Source organism: Jaculus jaculus, chromosome 1 (genome assembly GCF_020740685.1).
Source record: "Jaculus jaculus isolate mJacJac1 chromosome 1, mJacJac1.mat.Y.cur, whole genome shotgun sequence".
NCBI lineage: Eukaryota > Metazoa > Chordata > Mammalia > Rodentia > Dipodidae > Jaculus > Jaculus jaculus.
The window spans coordinates 248,094,839-248,117,491 of NC_059102.1; the positions used below are offsets into that span (position 1 = coordinate 248,094,839).

Below are 22,653 nucleotides of genomic sequence, written 5' to 3' on the forward strand. Positions count from 1 at the left end.
TTATTTGCAAGCAGAGAGAGATAAAGACACACACAGAGAGAGAGAGAGAGAGAGAGAGAGAGAGAGAGAGAGAGAGAGAGAGAGAGAGGGAGAAAATAAATAAATGGGCATGCAAGGCCTCCAGCCACCCCACCAAACCAACTCTTCAGACATATGTGCCACTGTGCATCCGGCTTAATGTGGATACTGGGGATTTGAACCCAGGTTGTTTGGCTTTGTAGGCAAGTACCTTCACTGCTAAGCCATCTCTCCAGCACTGAATGTTTTTTATTAAAAAAAATATTTAAATATTTTATTTATTTGAAAGAGAGAATGTCAGGGTCTTTGGCCACTGCAAACAAACTCCACATGTATGCATCACTTTTTGCATCTGGCTTTATGTGGGTACTAGGGAAATCAAACTTGGACTAGCAGGCTTCTCAAGCAAGAACCTTCAACTGCTAAGCCATCTTCCCAGCCCTGAAAACCACTTTTATTTATTTGCACATTTGTGTGTGTGTGTATATATCTGTATGGGCACACCAGGATCTCCTGCCACTACAAATATATAACTAGATGGACCTTTTTTTTTTTTTTTGCATCTGGCTTTACAGGAGTCTGGGGACTTGAACCTGGGTCTGGCAGGTTTTCAAGCAAATGTCATTAACCAATGAGCCATCTCTCTAGCCCACCAGGGAACTTTTTGGAGTGACTCAAACATTACCTCAGCCATGATGGCATTTACATGTGTGTATATATTTGTCAAATTAGATGTATTTTGTTATACTTAAATTATACTACAATGAAGTTGATCTTTTGGGGACTAGGAAGACTGCTCAGTGGTTAAAGGTGTTGCTTGCAAAGCCTGAGGGCCTAGGTTCAATTCTTCAGCCACCCACATCAGCCAAACTCAAAAAGTAGCACAAGGGCTGGAGAGATGGCTTAGCAGTTAAGTGCTTGCCTATGAAGCCTGAGGATCCCTGTTCAAGGCTCGATTCTCCAGGACCCACGTTAGCCAGATGCACAAGGGGGCGCACGCATCTGGAGTTTGGTTTGCAGTGTCTGGAGGACCTGGTGCGCCCACTCTCTCTCTATATCTGCCTCTTTCTCTCTCTCTGTTGCTCTCAAGTAAGTAAAAATAAACAAAAAAAAAGTTTAAAAAAGAAAAAAAGTAGCACAAGTCTCCAGCATTTGTTTGTAGAGGAAAGAGGTCCTGGTGCAACAAATAAACAAATAAATGATCAACTTTAATGTTTTAAGCGTGTATGCATTAGTGTACCTATGTACCAGAGTCATTTGTTATTGGAAATGAATGCCTTCCCAGCTTTAAATGGATGGATGGGGAATTAAAGTTGGGTTGGTAGGCTTTGTAAGCAAGTGCCTTTAACCACTGAGCCATTCCTCCAAGGTGCTCTTTTTTTTGAGACAGGTTCCTGCTCTAGCTGACCTAGAACTTTATAGCTACAAGCTGGCCTTGAATTCAAGAGGATTCTCCTACCTCAGTTTGCACCAGCACACCTTCCAAATTGATTGTCTTTTGAGGGGGGAGGGGCTTGAGGTACAGTCTTTGCTCTAGCCCAGGCTGATCTGGAATTCACTATGCAGTCTCAGGCTGACTTCAAAATCACAGCAATCCTCCTACCTCAACCTCTTGAGTGCTGGGATTAAAGGTGTGTGCCTCCATACCTGGCCAAGTTGATCTTTTTTTAAAGGCCACTGACCTCTTGAGATAAATCAATGTAGGGTTCCTTTAAAAAAAAAAAAAAAAAAAAAAAAGCAGGGTTTAGTGGCGCACTCCTTTAATCCTAGTACTTGGGAGGCAGAGGTAGGAGGATCATGAGATTGAGGCCACTCTGAGACTATATAGTGAATTCCAGGACAGCCTGAACTAGAGTGAGACCCTACCTCAAAAAACAAAACACACACAAACAACAACAACAACAACAAAAAACAGTGTCTTAGGTACAAGAGTTACGGTGGGTAGGAAGTAAACAGAAACTACAATAGCTACCACCAACTAACTACTCATATGCCCTAAACTGAGAGAACTTGCTCCCTATTCCTTCCTATCTTTCCTGTCTCAAGTATGACAATTTTCAGTTGCTCTAGTCCAGAAAGTGGGATCATTCTTAACTCCTCTTTCCCAACCACAACATCCAATCCATAAACAAGTCCAGTTGGCTTTGTTGCAGAACACATCCATCTCTCATGACCTCACCTGCCACCATCATACTATATTACTAACACTACTCCAACAGCCAAACTAGCTGCTCCACTTCATTCCTGCCCCCTACTCTATTATCAACCCAGAAGCCAGAGTGATCCTGTCAAAACCTAACATAAACCGTATCATTTGTTTGGTCAAAACCCAAAGCCAGGATGATAGTGGTGTGTTTCCAAAAAGAAGCCATGGGTGTAAATACCCCCAGCAGCACAGGCAAGCAGCATTTTGAAGTGAAAAAGTGGAACCAGTTGACCTTTGGGCCTTGAATATTGTGGTTGATAACTGTGCCATCTGCAGGAACCACATTATGGATCTTTGTATACAATGTCAAGCTAACAGACATCTGCTACTTCTGAAGAGTGCACCATTGCATGGAGAGTCTGTTACCATGCTTTGCACTTCCACTGCATATCTTGCTGGCTCAAAACGCGGTTGGTGTGCCCATTGGGCAACAGAGAGTGGGAATTCCAAAAGTACAGGCACCAAAAAAAGAATCCCTCCATCAATCCTAACTGTTTTGTTACTCATTTAGTGACTTGAATTCCTGATGATCATAATTAGACAGAACTGTGGCTTTTCAGTTTGCTGTTCTGGCAGTCATACTGTACTTTGTGTTAAATAAAGTCCAGTAGGATTTGAGAACAGAAAAAAAAAAAAAAAGAAAGAAAGAAAAAAAAAGAAAACCTACACTATGTTTCACTCAGAATAAGAGATAAGAGTCCATGTTATAGTCAGGCATGGTGACACACACCTTTAATCCTAGCACTCGAGAGACAGAAATAGGATCACTGTGAGTTTGAGGCTAGCCTGGGACTACAGTGAGTTCCAGGTCAGCCTGAACTGGTGTGAGACTACCTGGGGGGGGGGGGAGGCAGGGGAAGAGTCCATGACATTACAATGATCTACCATGTTCACATAAACCAACTCCTTGTTATTTCCCTGATATCTTCTACTTTCCCCCCTTTTCTCAGTCTACTCTAGCCATATTAGTCCGCTTTCTGTTCAATATACAGTGCATGCTTTCATTCTGAGGCCTTTACAATGCTATTTTCTCTTTGTGGAACATACTTTTTTTCCAAATACCTGCTTAGCTCATCATTCCCTAAGATCCCTAAGTCTCGGCTCTAATGTGAACTTCTTTGCCCAGATTTAATATTGCAAATATTGCTGAGCACAGTGGTGCACACCTTTAATCCTAACACTTGGGAGGCAGAGGTAGAAGGATCATTGTGAGTTCGAAGCCAGCCTGAGATTACACAGTAAATTCCTGGTCAGCCTGGGCTAGAGAGAGATCCTACCTTTAAAAAAAAAGAAAGAAAAAGAAAGTAGGGAAGGGGCTGCAGCTATGGTCCAGCAGTTAAGGTACTTGCCTGCATAGTCAAAAGACCCAGGTTCGGGGCTGGAGAGATGGCTTTGCGGTTAAGCGCACTTGTCTGTGAAGCCCAAGGACCCCGGTTCGAGGCTTGACTCCCCAGGACCCACGTTAGCCAGATGCACAAGGGGGTGCACGTGTCTGGAGTTCGTTTGTAGTGGCTGGAGGCCCTGGCGTGCCCATTCTCTCTGCTTCTCTCTATCTGCGTCTTTCTGTCCCTCTCTGTCTCTCTCAAATAAATAAATAAATAAACAAAAATAACAACAACAACAAAAAAGACCCAGGTTCGACTCCCCCCAGTACCCACATAAGCCAGATGCACAAGGTGGCACATGCATTTAGAGTCTGTTTGTAGTGTCTAAGAAGCCCTGGTACCCCATTCTCTATCTGCCTCTACCTCTCTCTCAAATAAAGTTTTTTTTGTTTTGTTTTTAAAGTGGGGTGGGGGGCTGGAGAGATGGCTTACCCCCCCCCCAGGTAGTCTCACACCAGTTTGGCGTTTGCATGCAAAGCCAAAGGATCCTGGTTCGATTCTCCAGGACCCATGTAAGCCAGATGCACAAGGGGACACATGCATCTGGAGTCTGTTTGCAATGGCTGGAGGCCCTGGCATGCTCATTCTCTCCCTCTCTCTTTCTCTCTCTTTGCCTCTGCCTCTTTCTCTCTATTAAATAAATAAAATATAAAAAAAAATAAATAAAGTGGGGCAGGCTAGAGAAATGTCTTAGTAGTTAAGTCACTTCCCTGTGAAGCCTAAGAACCCAGGTTCAATTCCCCAGTACCCATGTAAGCCAAATGCACAAGATGGTTCATATGTCTGGAGTTCATTTGCGATGGCTAGAGGCCCTGGTATGCCCATTCTCTCTCTATCTTCCTCTCTCTCTCAACACTCTCTCAAATAAATAAGTTCTTAAAAATAATGGGCTGGAGAGATGGCTTAGCGGTTAAGACACTTGCCTGCAAAGCCAAAGGACCCAGGTTTGACTCCCCAGGACTCACGTTAGCCAGATGCACAAGGGGGCACACACATATGGAGTTCATTTGCAGTGGCTGGAGGCCCTGGTGTGCTCATTCTCTCTCTCTCTACCTGCCTATTTCTGTATCTCTCTCTCTCTCAAATAAATAAATTGAAAATAAAATATTAAAAAAAGTTTAAAATAACTGTAAATATTCCTGCTTACAGATAAGTAAAAATAAATATATTGCTTAAAAAGTAAGTGGGTTGAAATGGGGTAGCACTCCTGTAATCATAGCACTTGGGAGAGATAAGCAGATCAGGAATTTAAGGTCATCCTCTGCTACATAGTCAGTCTAAGGCCAGCCGGACCTACGTTAAACTGTCTCCCAAAAAGAAAAAAAAGGGGTCTGGAGCGAAGGCTCAGTTGGTAAAGTACTTGCCACACAAGCATTAGGAATTCAGTTGGATCCCCAGCACCCATGTAAATGCCAGGTATGGTAGTGTGCACCTGTAATCACAGCATTTGGGGAAGTGGAGACAAGCAGATTCCCTAGGGCAAACTGGCTAGCTAGACGAGGTCAACTAGTGACCTCTGTATTCAGGAAAAAAATGACTCAATAAATAATGTGCTGGTAGTGGTGGCACATCCCTTTAGTCATAGCACTTGGGAGGCTGAAGTAGAAAAAATGCTGTGAGTTAGAGGTCTGAAGTTAATACTGGGTATCTTCTATCATTCTCCACCTTATGTACTGAGGTAGGTTTCTCACTTGAACCTAGAGCTTGCCAATTCTGCTAGTCTACTAGCCAGTTTCCCCTAGGGATCCTGTTACCACCTCCTGAGTCCTGAGTGCTAGATTTACAGGTGGACTGTCATGGCCACCTGACATTTATATAGGTGCTGAGGATCTGAACCCCAATCTTCATGCAAGTGCATTTACTGAGCCATCTTTCCAGGCCAGTTTTCTTTTTTAAACAGAGTCCTATGTTACCCAGACTGAGCCTCATAGCACTCCTAGGCTCAGTTATTTTCTTTGTTTCAGCCTCCCAAACTCTGGGACTACAGCATGTACTATGCTATGCCTCGCTCTAAGGAAATGTTTTGAGCAAGGAAAAAAGAATTTAATCACATATACATGCATGAAACAGAAAAAAACAATAATCTTAGTGACTTCACAAGCTCTTCCTTATATGTAATCACTAACACTGTAAAATATGCAACATTTGCTTTTACTTTTCCAATTAGACAAATTAATACAAAAGAAGCCAATTATATGCTTATTACCATTCTTTAAATCCTGTTGTCTTTTCCCTCTTCCAACCCAAATATTAGTTGTCTAATTACAAAAGACCAAACCTAATTTTATAAAATTAAAGAAAATGAAGTATTTAAATTACTATTTACATGATTTTGCTTCTGGCCTGGAACTCACTACGTAGTCCAGGGGCTGGTCTTGAATTTAAGAGGCATAAGCCACCACGCCCTATGCCTGGCTAGATGTATATTTTGCAAAACATAATAAGTATTATTATTATGCTATTCATGATGACACTTGGAAAAGTAATCCAGCAAGTTGCTAGAAATAGGTATGATAACACCTTACAAGTCAGTCATGGTTGCACACACATACCTGTACTCCCAGCAAGTGGATTAGGAATTCTAAGTCTCTATAAATAACAACAAATGTACTACAAAAGAAACTGGATAAAGACTGAGTATAAAACGGAATCCCCAATTTTTTTCTTCTTTGAATGTTTTTTCATGAAGTCAACTCCTTGACTTCTTGATTAAGGATCAACCAATCCAAGATAGTACTTATTAAAATTTTATCAAATAATATATTTTAATAGCTCTTTCAGCTTTAACATTTCCACCTATATTTTCTATAATTTTCACCTCAACTTCTAACACAAATACTGTAAAGTATCTATTTGAATTCTCAGCTTTTCCTCAAAATGAACAAAATTATTTCCAAGTTAGTTTTCACATTATTTTTCTGAAAATCAAATTAGTTATATTAACAAAATTTTAAAAATACCCATAATCTGTTCCTAATACTATTAATTTTTAAGTTTATAAAGCTTTTCCCCATTTTTATACCACTGTAGTTTCATATTTCAATAACTACAAAAAAATTCTCACCAACACTTTTAAAGGACTGAAACTTTAATAAATGCAGGAAAGCACATTACTTTCCTTATGAACTATAACTACCTGTGATGAATACTATATACATTAAGTTAGTATGAAGTGATATAAAGTCATTGAAATTATTCTTATAATATGAAATAAAAATAAATCTGATGATACACTCCTTATTAAAATGTATGTATCATCAGCCAGTATCTAGTAAGATAATACACAGTATTTTAAATAGCAAAGAAATGTTTCCTACCTTGCCTGCTTCTCTTTCTAAGTCGACATATTCCCGACTAGGTGTTTGTCGCTGTTCTCCCTGCCAGCTGGCCGGAAAAAACTGGAGAGACAGATTGGTTCCTGTAGCCACAAAAGCCTTTTAGAAAAATCAATACAAACAGGATCAGGAGCAGGACATTACATAAATTATGCAAGCAGTCGTTTATTTTTACATCAGTTTATGTCTTAAGCCAGGCAGCATAGAGAATATTAAAAAAAAAAAACTTGCACTCATCATTTTTCTTAAGTATCAAGTTACAAACATCTGATTCCATTTTGAGGACATTTGCCATTGGCTGCTTAAATATAAAATCAGACATGGAATCAATACCTTCTTTCAGGTCATTTTTTTGCTGACGTTAGGACCTAGAATTGCTCATGTCTAACCAGAAACCACTATCCTTGCATATAAAACTTGTATTTTTAAATGTGAAAATCACTGATGATCTAAATACTTTGAATTTTAATACATACCATAATTTAAAGTTGCATAAGTGAGGCATTTTAATTTTTCTTCATTTTCCCTCTCAAGGAAACATTGAATGGTATGCATTGTGCATAAAAAGGCAGTATGTAAGTATAATTTTAAACATGGGTTTTATTTAAAGCCTATGATAAAAAAATCTGTTAGGGGGATTATCTCTCCTATGATAAACTATACATTAACATATGATGTGACAGTATTTCTAAAAATTACATCAATGCTGGGTGTGGTGGCACATGCCTTTAATCCCAGCACTCGGGAGACAGAGGTAGGAAGATCACCGTGAGTTCGAAGCCCCCCTGAGACTACATAGTGAATTCCAGGTCAGACTGGGCTAGAGAGAGACCCTACCTCTAAAAAAAATTTACACCAAAAAATATGTTTTTAAAAATTCTACCTTAGGGGCTGGAGAGATGGCTTAGCGGTTAAGCGCTTGCCTGTGAAGCCTAAGGACCCCGGTTCGAGGCTCGGTTCCCCAGGTCCCACGTTAGCCAGATGCACAAGGGGGCGCACGCATCTGGAGTTCGTTTGCAGAGGCTGGAAGACCTGGCGCACCCATTCTCTCTCTCTCCCTCTATCTGTCTTTCTCTCTGTGTCTGTCGCTCTTAAATAAATAAATAAATAAATAAAAATTAAAAAAAAATTCTACCTTAGGTGAACTGAATCAAGCCATTACAGAGAATATTGCATATTCATCTAATATTTATGAAAGCGTTAGATGGAACAGCTCAAACAATCTAAAGTCATTTCAATAAAGTGCCATTCTGTGTAGCCCCTGAGCAATTTCATTTTTTATTTTCCCTAAAAAAATTTTTTAGATTTATTTTTATTTATTAGAGATGAGAGAATGGGTGCACCAGGGCCTCTAGCCACTGCAAACAAACTCCAGATGCATGCACCATAACATGCATCTGGCTTATGTGGGACCTGGAGAATCGAACCTGGGTTCTTAGGCTTTGCAGGCAAGTGCCTTAACCACTAAGCCATCTCTTCAGCCCTTCCTAAAAAATGTTTTTTTAATATTCTTATTTATTTTACAAGCAGAGAGAGATAGGGAGAAGGGAGAGAGAATGGATTCCTGAAAATACACTCTAGATGCATGTGCCACTTTGTGTATCTGGCTTTGTACATGAGTATTGGGGAATCTAATTGGGTGGTTACTTTTTTGTTGTTTGTTTGTTTTTCTTTTTGGTTTTCCGAGGTAGGGTCTCACTCTAGCTCAGGCTGACATGGAATTCACTACGTAGTCTCAGGGAGGTTGGATGGTTAGGTTTTGCAGGCAAGCTCCTTATCTGCTGAGCTATCTCTCCAGCCAACCCCCTCAAAAAAATTGTTTTAAACAAGCCGGGCATGGTGGTGCACGCCTTTAATCCCAGCACTTGGGAGGCAGAGGTAGGAGGATCACTGTGAGTTCGAGGCCACCCTGAGACTACGTAGTGAATTCCAGGTCAGCCTGAGCTACAGTGAGACCCTATCTCAGAAAACCAAAAAGAAAACATTTTTTAAAACACAGAAATAACATTACTACTCCTCTTTTCATGGAAATTTAAAATGAAACAAGTAAAAAAAGCACATTTAAAAAAACTACATTTTTATCATCTAAATATAAATTCTTTGCTAGAATCAAACAAATATTTATTTGGTTTAATTTACTAATTAAATCCTAAAGCATTTGTTTATAGTCATCATCTGAAAGCAAGGAGTTCACATGTTGGACTTGTTCAAAGTCACAATATTTATTCATTAGCTCTGCAGATGATTAACAACAGTTTACTCATCCCCCATCTCCCCCTCTGGAGAAAGAGGTCTTACTATGCAGCCCAAACTGACCTTCTCTTTCCTCAGCCTCCCAAGTGCTGGGATTGCAAACATATGCTACTGTATCCTGGCTTATTGAGGTAAAAATTATCCTTCCTATTTGTTTTTTTAAATCTAAATATTTTTATTTTATTTATTACTTATTAGAGAGAGAGAGAATGGGTGTGCCAGGGCTTCCAGCCACCACAAACAAACTCTAGATGCATGCACTACTATGTGCATCTGGCTTATGTGGGTTCTGGGGAATCAAACTTGGGTCCTTAGGTCTTTGGAGAGACTAGGGGGAGAATGAAAGAGGCAGACAGAAAACGGGTGTGCCAGGGCCTCTAGCCACTTTGTGCTCTACATGGATACTGGGGAATCAAACCCGGGTCCCTAGGCTTTGCAGGCAAGTCCTTAACTTCTGAACCACCTCTCCAGTCCTTTTGAAAATTTTATTTATTTATTTATTTATTTATTGGCAAGCAGACACACAGAACAATACAGAGATAGAGAGATAGGGAGGGAAGGAAGGAGAGAAGGAGGGCTAGAGGGAGGGAGGGAGAAGCTCCAGGGCCTCTAACTACTGCAAATGAGTTCCAACACATGTGCCATTTTGTATCTATCTGGCTTTATGTGGGTACTCAAGATTTGAACCTGGGCTGTCAGGCTTTAAAAGGAAGTGCCTTTAACCACTGAGTAATCTCTGCAGTCCTATACTTCCTATTTCTATTACTAGTACTGTAGGTACATTTGCCAATCTAACTTCTTTGATGGCATTTCTCTAATCAACCAGCATACCTTATTCTTATGGAAAATGAAAAGGACATCTGGACTGATATAGCTCAATGGTAGAGTGTCTGGCAGCATATACAGGCTCCCTAGGTTTAATTCCTAGCAACACACATACAAAAGGTGACAAATTTTCACTCAGTAGCAGAGGCAAGTAAGTTAAAAAGGAGATATAAAAGGGAAGAGAAAGGAAGGGAGGAGGGTACTTAATAGGTTGGTATTGTATATATGGAACACTCAGGAGCCATAGATTGTTGTTAGAAAATTTTCAGTGCCAGGGATGGGATACCTCCAGTGAGTTGTTGGCCAGGGAGGTCCCTGATGCTCCCAAAACATTATAGGCCATTGCCGAGGCCCTTGGTTTCCCACCAGGAATAGATGGTAAGACCCTATTGCTGAAGACTCCACATACTTGGGCTGCAAGGCCACTGAGTCATTGTGCTGGAACTGAGCTGATAACCTCCTCCATGTAGACCAGCTGACAGAAAGCTGGAAGAAGCCATTCTACATGTATATTTCAATGGGAGAAAGAGATACCACCAGTGAAGATACTCAACAGTGGACACTACAAGCCTTATAATTGGCCAGCCAGCCCAAATGAGCCAACGGGTGCAATAGTGGCATGTCTGTCATGGTGGAAACCAATTACCCTCCAATTGGACTGGAGGTCTGCTCCATGGGGGGAAACATGTCCCTGATACTGAAAACTTAAAACAGGGGTAGTCATGAGCCCTAGGGGTGTAACATCTGCTGATGTCTGGAAAAATGTATATACTATGCTTACCAAACTGCCCAGTAAACACTTCTCTTGATATTTATACCCTTATATTAACGCTACTCTCACTTTGGGTAGAGAATCTTCTTTTTTCAGATGGCAGTGACCTTGGGATGACTGAGAAGGTATCATAGTGCTGGAAAGAAGTGACTGGAGTACTGACTAACATCTCAATCACACCTTCCAAGGCCCAGGGTCTAATGCAGAAGAGGTGGCGGAAAGAATGTAAGAGCCAAAGGAAGGGTAGGAATCCTTACAACGTGCTCCCTCCAGACATAAAATGGCCTGGATATCCATGACCTCATAGTGCCTGACACTACCTACAGAAGACCATCATAAGAGGAGGGAAAGATCGCAACATCAAAATAAAAGAGAGACTTATTGAGAGGGGGAGGGGATATGATGGAGAATGGAATTTCAAAGGGGTAAGTGGGGGGGAGGGTATTACCATGGGATACTTTTTATAATCATGGAAAATGTTAATAAAAATTGAGAAAATAAAAAAATAAAAATAAAAAAGGTGATGAATTTTGAACTGGATATGGTGGCACAATCTGTAATCCCAGTACTTGGGAAGTAAAGGCAGGAAAATCGTAAATTCAAGGCCATCCATCCTTGGCTCTACAGTGAGTTCAAAGGCAGCTTGGACTACATGAGATCGGGTCCATTATCCAACAGAAAAAGAAAAGCAGGCTAGAAGGAAAATTATCTACTCTGTATGTCATGAGGCATACCTCAGTTTCCTCATTTACTGAAGTACTTAGAAAAAGGGCCAAGTAAATGCTATATAAATGCTCCCCATGTAAGAGAAATATCTTTTATCTGTTTATTCTGATTAGCCCAGACTGGCCTCAAAATCAAGGCAAACCTGCTGCCTCAGCTCCCAGCTTAGTTGTCTTTTGAGATTAGGTCTAGTTGGGTGTGGTGACACATGCCTTTAATTCTAGCACTCAGGAGACTAAGGTTAGGAAGACTGTGGTGAGTCCAAGGCCAGTCTAGGTTACAAAGTAAGTCCAGGTCAGCTTGTGCTAGAGTGAGATTCCGCCTCAAAAAAACAAAAACAAAGAAAAAAAAACGTTAAAGGAGAGATCTTGCAATTTTATCTGGGCTAGCTTCAATCTCTTGGGCTCAAGTGATATTTGTCCCTTAGTCTTTCTAGTAATTGAGATTGCAAGCAAATACCAATACACACAGCTTAAGAGAAATTACTTTGAGATCAGTAAGAGCTAACTCTCAGCCTCAGATAAGAAAATTCTCAGAGGAGAATTGCAAGTAAGATTCAGCCAATGAATAAATACCCTATGCTAAAATCCCTGAGACATGTTTCTTCAGTAGTGTGTTCTTCTACCTAATAGCAAATCCTTCCATCTCCAGTGTCCCAAATCAACTGCTAAGACACTGCAGATTATTACCTTACCTGTTGTTTGAATGCCAACATCAGAAGCAAGTTCCTACAGGCAGGTGTGGGTAATGTTACAGGCCTGTAATCCTAGAATTTGGAGGCTGAAGCAGGAAAATCAAGAATTCCAAATCCATCCTTAGCTATGCAACCAGCATTAAGAGGCTAGCCTGGGCTACCTGAGACTGCGTCTTAAAACCACCACCAAAAAAATAAAATGACAAGCAGTTCCACTTTATGTCCATTACCTCTTGCTTACAAAGCCTGCCAGCTCTGGATTTGATTCACCAGCACCCACATAAAGACAAATGCAAAAAGTGACAAATGTGTCTGGTGTTACTTGCATAAGTGAAAAACCCTGGCACTGCACCCTCCTAAAACAAGCAAATAAAAAACTATTCCTCAGCCAGGCATGGTAGCACATGCCTTTAATCCCAGCACCTGGGAGGCGGAGGTAGGAGGATCACCATGAGTTCAAGGCCACCCTGAGACTACATAGTCAATTATAGGTCAGTCTGGGCCAGAGTAAGACCCTACCTTGAGAAACAAAAAAAAAAAAAAAAAAAGAAAGGAAAGAAGGAAGGAAGGGAGGGAGGGAGGAAGGGAGGGAAAGAAAAGAAAAGAAAGAAAGGAAAGGGGAAGAAAGGAAGGAAGGAAGGAAGGAAGGAAGGAAGGAAGGAAGGAAGGAAGGAAGGAAGGAAGGAAGAAAGAAAGAAAGAAAGAAAGAAAGAAAGAAAGAAAGAAAGAAAGAAGGAAGGAAGAAATTCCCTGGGCTGTTGAGATAGATGGCTTAGTGGATAAGGCATTTGCCTGCAAAACCTAAGGATACAGGTTCAATTCCCCAGTACCCACATAAGCCAGATACACAGGGTGGTGCATGCATCTGAATTTTTGCGTGCAGCAGCTGGAGGCCCTGGCACTCACTCAAAAAAAAAAAAAAAAAAAAATTCCTCTCTGAGGGACAAAACATGAAATTATTCTAGAGTAACATAATCTAAACTTACTTGACTTCAGAAATTTGTTTTTGTTGAACTGGGCTTCAAGAGTGCTAGGTAAGTACTACAACCCTATCTTTTAATAGAATGCCTATACATACATAAAAGTTAGGAAAATTGTTTGAAATCATTGAAACAGCATATCTTATGAGAACACAACATACTGTTTTGTTTTTTTTTTTTTGGTTTAGCAGTTAAGGCGCTTGCCTGCAAAGCCTAAGGACCCAAGTTTGATTCCCCAGTATTCACATAAGCCAGTTGCACATAGTGGTGCATGCACGTGGAATTCATTTGCAGTGGCTAGAGACCATGGAATGCCCATTCTCTCTCTCTCTCTCTTGCTAGTAAATAAATATTTAAAAATAAAACTAACAGGGCTGGAGAGATGGCTTAGCAGTTAATGTGTTAGCCTGCAAAGCCAAAGGACCTAGGTTCGATTCCCCAGGACCCATGTTAGCCAGATGCACAAGATGGCACATGTGTCTGGAGTTCGTTTGCGATGGCTGGAGGCCCTGTCACACCCATTCTCTCTCTCTCTCTCTCTCTCTCTCTCTCTGTCTGCCTCTTCCCCCCCCCTCTCAAATAAATAAGACTAAAAATTAAATAAATAAAAATAAAATAAAACTAATAAAAATAGCTGGGCACGGTGGCGCATGCCTTTAATTCCAGCACTGGGGAGGCAGAGGTAGGAGGATCACTGTGAGTTCGAGGCCACCCTGAGACTCCATAGTGAATTCTGGGTCAGCCTGGGCTAGAGTGAGACCCTACCTCGAAAAAACAACAACAAAAACTAACAAAAATAAACACTTCTCATGGTAGAATCATGATAGCTGGCACAAGTATTTATAGTATTTTTTTAAGCAAGCCCAACAAATTGGCCTTTTTTTAAAATACAAGAGAGCAAGAAAGACAGAGAATTGGCACTCCAGGGCCTCCAGCCACTGCAATCAAACTCCAGATGCATGTGCTACCTTGTGTGCATATGTGACCTTATGCACTTGCATCACCTTGTATGTCTGGTTATGTGGGACCTAGAGAGTTAAACACGGCTCCTTAGGCTTCACAGACAAGCACATTAACCGATAAACCATCTCTCAAGCCCTATAGTATTTTTGTAGTATTTTTTGTTTTATTCTTAGTATTGTAGATATTTCCAACACATTAACTATAAAAATTTCATAAAATGAGTAAATCAGACTTTAACTGAATAGATTATAGCTGTCATCTATAACAACTATTATTTCATGTGATTATTTTAGTAATCTCACTGAAAAATTATGATCAAAATTTAAAATGGGGCTAAGGGAACTGGGCTAAGAAGGGTTGGGAATAGTTTTAAGAATTATGTATATTCTGGGACTGGACAGAGGGCTCAGAGGTTAAGGCACCTGCCTGCAAAGCTTAAGAACCCAGATTCATTTCTCCAGTAACCATGTAAACCAGATGACCAAAGTGGCACATGTGTCTGGAGTTCATTTGCAGCTGCTGGAGGCCATGGAGCACCCATTCTCTCTTTCTCTTCTCTCTACTTGAAAATAAATAAAATAAAAATATTTGGGCTGGAGAGATGGCTTAGCAGTTAAGTGCTTGCCTGTGAAGCCTAAGGACCCCAGTTCGAGGCTCGATTCCCCAGGACCCATGTTAGTCAGATGCTCAAGGGGGCGCATGCATCTGGAGTTCGTTTGCAGTGGCTGGAGGCCCTGGCACACCCATTCTCTCTCTCTCTATCTGCCTCTTTCTCTCTCTGTCTGTCGCTCTCAACTAAATAAATATTAAAAAATTTTAAATAAATAAAAATATTTTAAAAAGAATTATAGCCAGATATGGTGGCGTACACCTTTAATTCTAGCACTCAGGAGGCAAAGATAGGAGGATCACTGTGAGTTCGAGGCCACCGTGAGACTACATAGTTAATTCCAGGTCAGCCTCGGCTAGAGTGAGACCCTATCTTGAAAAACCAAAATTAATAATAATAATAATAAAATATGAAAAATAAAAAGAATTGTGTATATTCTTACTGTGTAATATATAGTGTGGCTTTCAAATGAGGCAAAATAATGCCTTTTTCACAGCTAAACCAGTAGAAATAAGTTTGCTCATAAATCGTAAGATAAATTTCAGGCATTAAATTACAAAACCTTTAAATTCAAAATGATCAAATACCCTTGCAAAAAGAATTGTAGCATATATTCAGAATGAATATGGTCTACACTTCTAGAAGCTAAGGATCCCACAACTTTTATTTTCTTTCTGGTACTGGGGACTGAACCCAGGGATTCACACACGCTAGCTGAACTATAGATAGCCCCAGCCCATAGGATCCTGTAATTTTTAATATTTATTTATTTGAGAGCGACAGACACAGAGAGAAAGACAGATAGAGGGAGAGAGAGAGAATGGGCATGCCAGGGCTACCAGCCACTGCAAACGAACTCCAGACGTGTGCACCCCCTTATGCATCTGGCTAACGTGGGACCTGGGGAACCGAGCCTCGAACCAGGGTCCTTAGGCTTCACAGGCAAGCGCTTAACCACTAAGCCATCTCTCCAGCCCAGGATCCTGTAATTTTTAAACGTGTGAGGCAAGAAAATCAGTTCAAGGCCATCTTTGCCTACATAATCATTTTGAAGCTAGCCTGGGCTACATGAGACCTTATTTCAAGAACAAAACAAAATACCCATAAAATAAATGTGGGTAACATAATCCCAACTATGCAAGAAGCAAGATCACAAGTTCAAAGCAATTTAGTGAGACCATTCTAAATTAAAGGGAGACAGAGGGGTGGGGGAGGGGGGGAAGCAAGCACACCAGACATAATGGCACCTTTAGTTCCAACACTTGGGAGTACAGTGAGTTCAAGGCCAGCCCAGGGCTACAAAGTGAGCACCAGGTCCCTGCCTTAAAAACTAAAAAAGGAAGGTTAGCTGGGTGTGGTGGTGCACACCTTTAATCCCAGCACTCAGGAGGCAGAGGTAGGACAGCCATAAGTTCAAGGCCACTCTGAGACACTACATGGTGCATTCCAGGTCAACCTGAGCCAAAGTGATACCTTACCTAAAAAAAAAAAAAAAAAAGGGCTGGAGAGATGGCTTAGCGGTTAAGCGCTTGCCTGTGAAGCCTAAGGACCCCAATTCAAGGCTCGATTCCCCAGGACCCACGTTAGCCTGATGCACAAGGGGGCGCACGCGTCTGGAGTTCATTTGCAGTTGCTGGAGGCCCTGCTGCACCCATTCTCTCTCTTTCTACCTCTTTCTCTCTCTCTCTGTCACTCTCAAATAAATAAATAAAAATAACAAAAAAAAAAAAGAAGGCTAAAAAAGAGCTGAAAACATAGTTCAGTTACAGAACACTTGCTTAGCATGAACAAAGGCCCTAGGTTTAAGCCTCAGTATGGAGTGGGCATGAAGTAGGTAGTAAATGAAAAGGTATTAAAAGGTGAAATCTAGGGCTGAGAGAGATGGCTCAGTGGTTAAAGGAGCTTGATGGCAAAGTCTGATGGCCCAGGTTCAATTCCCCAGTACCCACATAAAGCCAGAGTCACAAAGTGTCTGGAGTTCATCTGCAGTGGCAGGATGTCCTGGCACACGTATACTCTCTCTTTCTGTCCTTTTCTCTAATCACTAAATAAATAAATAAATAAATAAATATTTTTAATATTGAAAAAAGATGGAAGCTAGAAAGAAGAGTGAAATTCCTTCACAAATACAGTAAACTTACTCAGCAAAAGAAGGCATGTAACTGGGCAAGGTGACTCACCCTTGTTATTTCAACACAGGAGGCTGAGCCAGAATTGCTTTGAGTTAGAGGTCAGCCTGGATTACAGAGAACTTGTCTCTAAACTAACAGAGCTGGAAAGATGGCTTAGCTGTTAAGGCGCTTGCCTGTGAAGCCTAAGGACCTAGGTTCGACTCCCCAGAACCTACATAAGCCAGATGCACATGATGGCACATGTGTCTGGAGTTCATTTGCAGTGGCTAGAGGCCCTGGCACACCCATTCTCTCCCTAATTAAAAAAAAAAAAAGTTGGGTGTAGTGGCACACGCCACTTTGGAGGCAGAGGTAGGAGGACTGTCATGAGTTCAAGGCCACCCTGAGACTATGTAATAAATTCCAGGTCAGCCCGGGTTAGAGTGAGACCCTATTTTGGAAAAACAAAAATAAATAAATAAAAATAAAAACAAGAAAAAAAAACCTAAAAGAAATAAACAAGATACGTAAGAAGATGGGAAGATGGATTCCAAGGCCAACAGGTTGCCTGTCTTACAAAAAAGAGGACTAGCGAGATTGGTCGGCAGTTAAAAGGAACTTGCTTGCCAAACATGCAGGTATGCAGGGCTGGGTTCAACGCGCCCAGTATCCACATAACGCCAAATGCCCAAAATGACACATGCCTCTGGAGTTTGTTTGCAGTGGCAAGAGGTCCTGGCATGGCCATACATTCTCATTTCACTCTAGTCTAGGCTGACCTGGAATTCACTCTGTATTCTTAGAGTGGCCTCGAACTCAAGGCCTTTGCCTCCCGTGTGCTGGGATTAGAGAAGTGCAACACCATGCCCAGCATCTCATTTTTTTCTTTCCCCTCACAAATAGTTAAGTTTTTTTAAAAAGATACCTACTATCTTAAATGCAAATCTTATAAAAGTCAATCAGTCTTCCCTCACCTCTAAAATCTTGTCTAAAATTAAATTAAGTTTTACTAAAATTTGTAGGGGCCTAGTGATGTAGCTCAGTTGGTAGAATGACTACCTAACATGTTCCATCCTCAACACTATTTGGGTGTGGTGCACACCCGTAATTCCAGTACTCAGGAGATAGAGATGAAAGGAACTTGTTACAGGCTACCCTGGGCTACCTGAGACCTGTCTCAAAAATAAAACAAAAATAAAAATAATATAAAATAAAATGTGTAGGGTCAGTTATTTTGAAGGAAAAAGCCTAGAAAGCATCATTCTGAAAAGACACAACAAATAAAGCAGCCTATAACAGTATTATATAACAGCAACATAAAAATAAAGTTATTCTGGGCTGGAAGGATAGCTTAACAGTTAAGGCACTTGCCTGAGAAGCCTAAGGGCTCAGGTTTGATTCCCTAGTACCCATGTAAGCCAGATGCACAAAGTGGCACATGGGTCTGGAGTTTATTTGCAATGGCTGGAGGCCCTGGTGCACCCATTCTGTCTGAATTTCTTCTCTCTCTCTCTCTCTCTCTCTCTCTCTCTCTCTCTCCTTACAAAAAAAAAAAAAAAAAAAAGGTTTGGGACTGTAGAGATGGCTTAACAGTTAAGGCCCTTGCCAGCAAAGCCAAAGGACCTTGGTTCAATTTCCCAGGACCCACATAAGCTACAAACACAAGGTGGACTTCGTTTGCAGTGGCTGGATGCCCTGGCTCGCTCACGTGCGCGCGCGCGCTCTCTCTTTCTCTCTCTCTCCTTTCCTCCCTCTTTCTCTCTCTCAAATAAACAAATGTTACTCTGATGTTCAGTAGTTTTAATTATTTTGTATAATATTTTAATTATTTACTTGAAAGAGACACAGAAAAAGAGGCAGAGAGAGAGAGAAAGAATGATCGCGCCAGGGCCTCTAGCCACGACAACAAACTCCAGACCCATGCATCACCTTGTGCATCTGACTTTACATTGGTACTAGAGAATCAAACCAGGGTCCTTAGGCTTTGCAAGATAGCACCTTAACTGTTGAGCCAACTCTCCAGCCCAATAATTTGAATTATTTGCCCAATTTATAGTTACATGCATCAAAGTCTTATGAAAAACAAACAAAACCCCTTACTGGCTATGCTTCACTATGTCTCACACACACAAAATCTGTTTTAAATGACAGTTATTGTATCTCATCTTTTACACTTAACATCAATTACCTCCAGAAATCCTTTGGTCAGGTCTATTATGCACAAAAGGAACTTAGGCAAAGGATACCACCATCCCTAGCTCAAATGATGAGTCTTTTCTTTGAACACTCAGGCTGACCTGGAATTCACTATGGAGTCTCAGGGTGGCCTTGAACTCCTGGCGAACTTCCTACCTCTCTCCCCACCTCTGCCTTCCGGTGCTAGGATTAAAGTGCACCACCACTCCTGGCTCTTTTTATAATGTATGATAATATAGGCTGGGAAGATGGCTTAGCAGTTAAAGGTACTTGCTTGCAAAACCTGCCAGCCTGGGTTCAATTTCCCCAGTACCCACATGTGTGGTGCACGGATCTGGTGTTCATCTACAGCAGCAAGAGGCCCTAGAGTATCTACATATATTCTCTCTCTTCCTCAAATAAATATAAGTATTTTATGACATATAAATGATCAAATATTTTATAGCTCCTATAAATTTAATTAATGTCATCTATCTATAATTACAAAATGCCTTACTAAAAAGGTTGTTTTTTGTTTTTTTGTTTTTGTTTCTGTTTTGGTTTTTCGAGGTAGAGTCTCACTCTAGCTCGGGATGACCTGGAATTTGCTCTGTAATCTCAGAGTGGCCTTGAACTCACAGCGATTCTCCTACCTCTGCCTCCCAAGTGCTGGGATTAAAGGCATTTACCATCACACCAGGCCCCTAAAAAGGTTCTTTAGGGGCTGGAGAGATGGCTCAGCAGTTAAGGCACTTGCCTGCAAAGCCTAACAAGCCAGGTCCAATTCTCCAGTACCCATATAAAGCCAGATGTAGCACATGCATCTAGAATTCGTTTGCAGTAGTTGAAGGCCCTGGAGCACTCATTCACACTCACTTGCACTCTCTCACTCTCTCTTCTCTTTATGCTTGTAAATGAATAAAAATATTTTTTAAAGGTTCTTTAATATTTAAAATAATCTTAAAAAATAAATCTGAAGCTGGGCATGGTGGTGCATGCCTTTTAATCCCAGCATTCGGGAAGCAGAGGTAGGAGGACCACCATGAGTTCGAGGCCATCCTGAGACTACATAGTTAATTCCAGGTCAGCCTGGACCAAAGTGAGAATCTGCCTCGAAAAAAAAAAAATCTGATTTCAGAGATGAGAAGTTAGTCCACATTATGTGAATGACACCTCAATAAAAATAGCTGACTACAAGGCTGGGTGTGGTGGCACACGCCTTGAATCCCAACACTCAAGAGGCAGAGGTAGGAGGACCGTGAGTTCGGGGCCACCCTGAGACTACATAGTGAATTCCAGGTTAGCCCGGGCTAGAGTGAGACCCTACCTCGAAAAACAAAAAAAATAAATAAATAAATAAAATAAGTGACTACAAAGTGGGAGAATGAATAAACTTTCCAATATGTCTTCTAACATTAGCCAGTGTTCAAACCGCACCTTCTCTTCAGGTCTCTGCTAACTAGGTAGGATTCCATTACACAGTGCTTCAACATCTTAAAAACAACTATCATCCTCTTTCCTACAGTTTCTTCCTTTCTATGATTCCTCTCAGCACCATCTGAGAGGAACTAGGATACTTGAATCTTTTCAACCTTAAGGCTTGATAGAGCCCTTAAGGCTTCAAATATAGAACAAGGGCCTCCAGATTAACGGGGGGTTTGCAAGATCTTACAGTTTTTTAATTTTTTTTTGTTTATTTTTTTTATTTATTTGAAAGTGACAGATAGAGAAAGAGGCAGAGAGAGAGAGAATGGGCGCGCCAGGGCCTCCAGCCACTGCAAACGAACTCCAGACACGTGCGCCCCCTTGTGCATCTGGCTAACGTGGGACCTGGGGAATCGAGCCTCGAACCGGGGTCCTTAGGCTTCATAGGCGAGCACTTAACTGCTAAGCCATCTCTCCAGCCCAAGATCTTGCAGTTTTTTAATGACTACAGCTAAGAGGAGCGTGTTTAGGTTAGAAAAGAGAAGATAATGGATTCTTTCATATTCTTCTGAAACATCACATTCTAAGAAAATGATATATGGCCTTCGGGACTTTCTTCCCCCTCCTCCCTCTTCCATTAGAACAGTAGATAAGTGGAGTAAAGATTGGTTCTCAGCTATATTGGGAGTGAGATAGCTCCACACACAGATTTTACCAACCTAATTCCTAAGAAACCAACTATCACCGACCTCGCACGAAGTATTCTTTTTCTTACAAATACTCCAGTCCCTGATGGGTGTCACAGTTTTACACAACGACTCTGCTCCGTTTGGGCTCCGCTCGTATCGAACAGCCCGGCGAGCCGCATCTGAGCAAACCCGAGCCCACCTCGCCGGGACCACAGGGGAAGCGTGTCGGTGCGCGGGTGCGCGCGCGAGCCCCCGGCCCGCTCGTGTCCGGGTTTCGGGCTTTTGAATCCCCAATAGGAAGTAAGAAGGCAGCGTCCGCTCAGTTCCGGGAGCCGCAGCGTCCGCGACGCCGTCCGGAACCCGCCCCGGACCGCGCGGGGCCCCAGCGCAACAAGTGACCCGCGCGCGCGCGCGTGCCTCGGTGCCCGCGGCCGCCCTGCGCGCCCCGGCCCCGGCCCCGGCCCACTTACGATCTCCGAGCGGCCGTCCCGGCAGGCATTCTGGAAGCGCGTCTGGCGCTCCTCGTGGGGCCGGTCTCTGAAGCCCGTGTACTTAATCTGCAAGGCAGAGAACGGCCCAAAATCAGTAGTGAAATCCGCGGCGGCGCCCGCCCGCCCGCCCGCCCGCCGCCCCGATAAGGGCAAGCAGAGTCTGTGGGCAGACGGCTGCCGGGGCGAGATTGCCCCTCGGCGGGAGCGCCGCCGGCCCGGGCTTCCCGGGAACCCAGCCGCCGAAACTTTTCTCCTGCGGGGGCCCCACTCGGGGCGCTCCGAGGAGGCCTCCGCGCCACCCACCTCACCTCACACTCGCGGCTCAGCTTCCTGAAGAACTCCTCGTTCTCGAACTTGCTTCTCTGGTCGGGCACGACGCGCGGCATCTTCCCGCCCTGAGGCCGCGCCGGCCGGCCGGGCTCCGGGGATTAAACGCTGGGCACCCGCTGGCCGGCTCGACGCGGACCGACTGCCTGCCTATCCGCGGCGTCCAGACTCCCGCTTCTCTTTGTTTCAGGCGCCCGCCCGCGTGGGCTCCCGCTCCGGGGAATCGGAGGTGCCACCGCCTGCTCGAGCCCAGCCCACGCCGCCGCCGTCGCCTCAGCCGTTGCCTACCGCCCGCGCAGACCCAGCTCTCGCCTCCCCCGGCCGCCGCCGCCGCCGCCGCCGCCACTTCCTCTCACCGCCCACCTCGCCCGACCGCCCCGCCCCCGCCGGCCCCACCCCTTCTCCTCCTCCTCCTCCTCCCCCTACTCGCGCGCCCGCCCGCCTCAAACTCCAGCAAACAAGACGCACCATTCACAACTCCGCGACTGGCGCCGCGCATGCGCCACCTAACCTCTGGCTGGGCTGGTGGGATGTAGGGAAGCCCTGCTCCTTCCGCTGCACAATCTCCTTCCCCTTGCTTCTCTGCCACCCGCTCACTGTAAACCTATCAAGTGGGGATCATCAGCTTCTCCTCTTAGCAGCCAGACGCAGTCCCCCCCAACTGGCCTTTT

At 42.9% G+C, this 22,653-nt stretch overlaps 1 protein-coding gene and 1 pseudogene across 3 annotated transcripts in view; one reads left to right on the forward strand and one right to left on the reverse strand.

Annotated features, from left to right (window-relative positions):
- The window catches only part of Cbfb (core-binding factor subunit beta), a 69,426-nt gene extending 47,169 nt beyond the window's left edge, over positions 1–22,257 (reverse strand). The window contains exons 1-3 of one of the 3 annotated variants that reach the window (XM_045138716.1): positions 21,964–22,253; positions 21,635–21,721; positions 6,927–7,043 (exon numbers count right to left, since the gene is read on the reverse strand). In XM_045138716.1, the coding sequence (XP_044994651.1) occupies positions 6,927–7,043; positions 21,635–21,721; positions 21,964–22,041 (282 nt within the window). In that variant the 5' untranslated portion in view covers positions 22,042–22,253. Of the gene's footprint in view, positions 1–6,926; positions 7,044–21,634; positions 21,722–21,963 lie in introns of all 3 variants that reach the window. The other 2 variants (XM_045138724.1, XM_045138729.1) reach the window with 2 other exon arrangements.
- Positions 2,389–2,743, forward strand: LOC105944247 (annotated as a pseudogene).
- Positions 22,258–22,653: the final 396 nt, after the last annotated feature.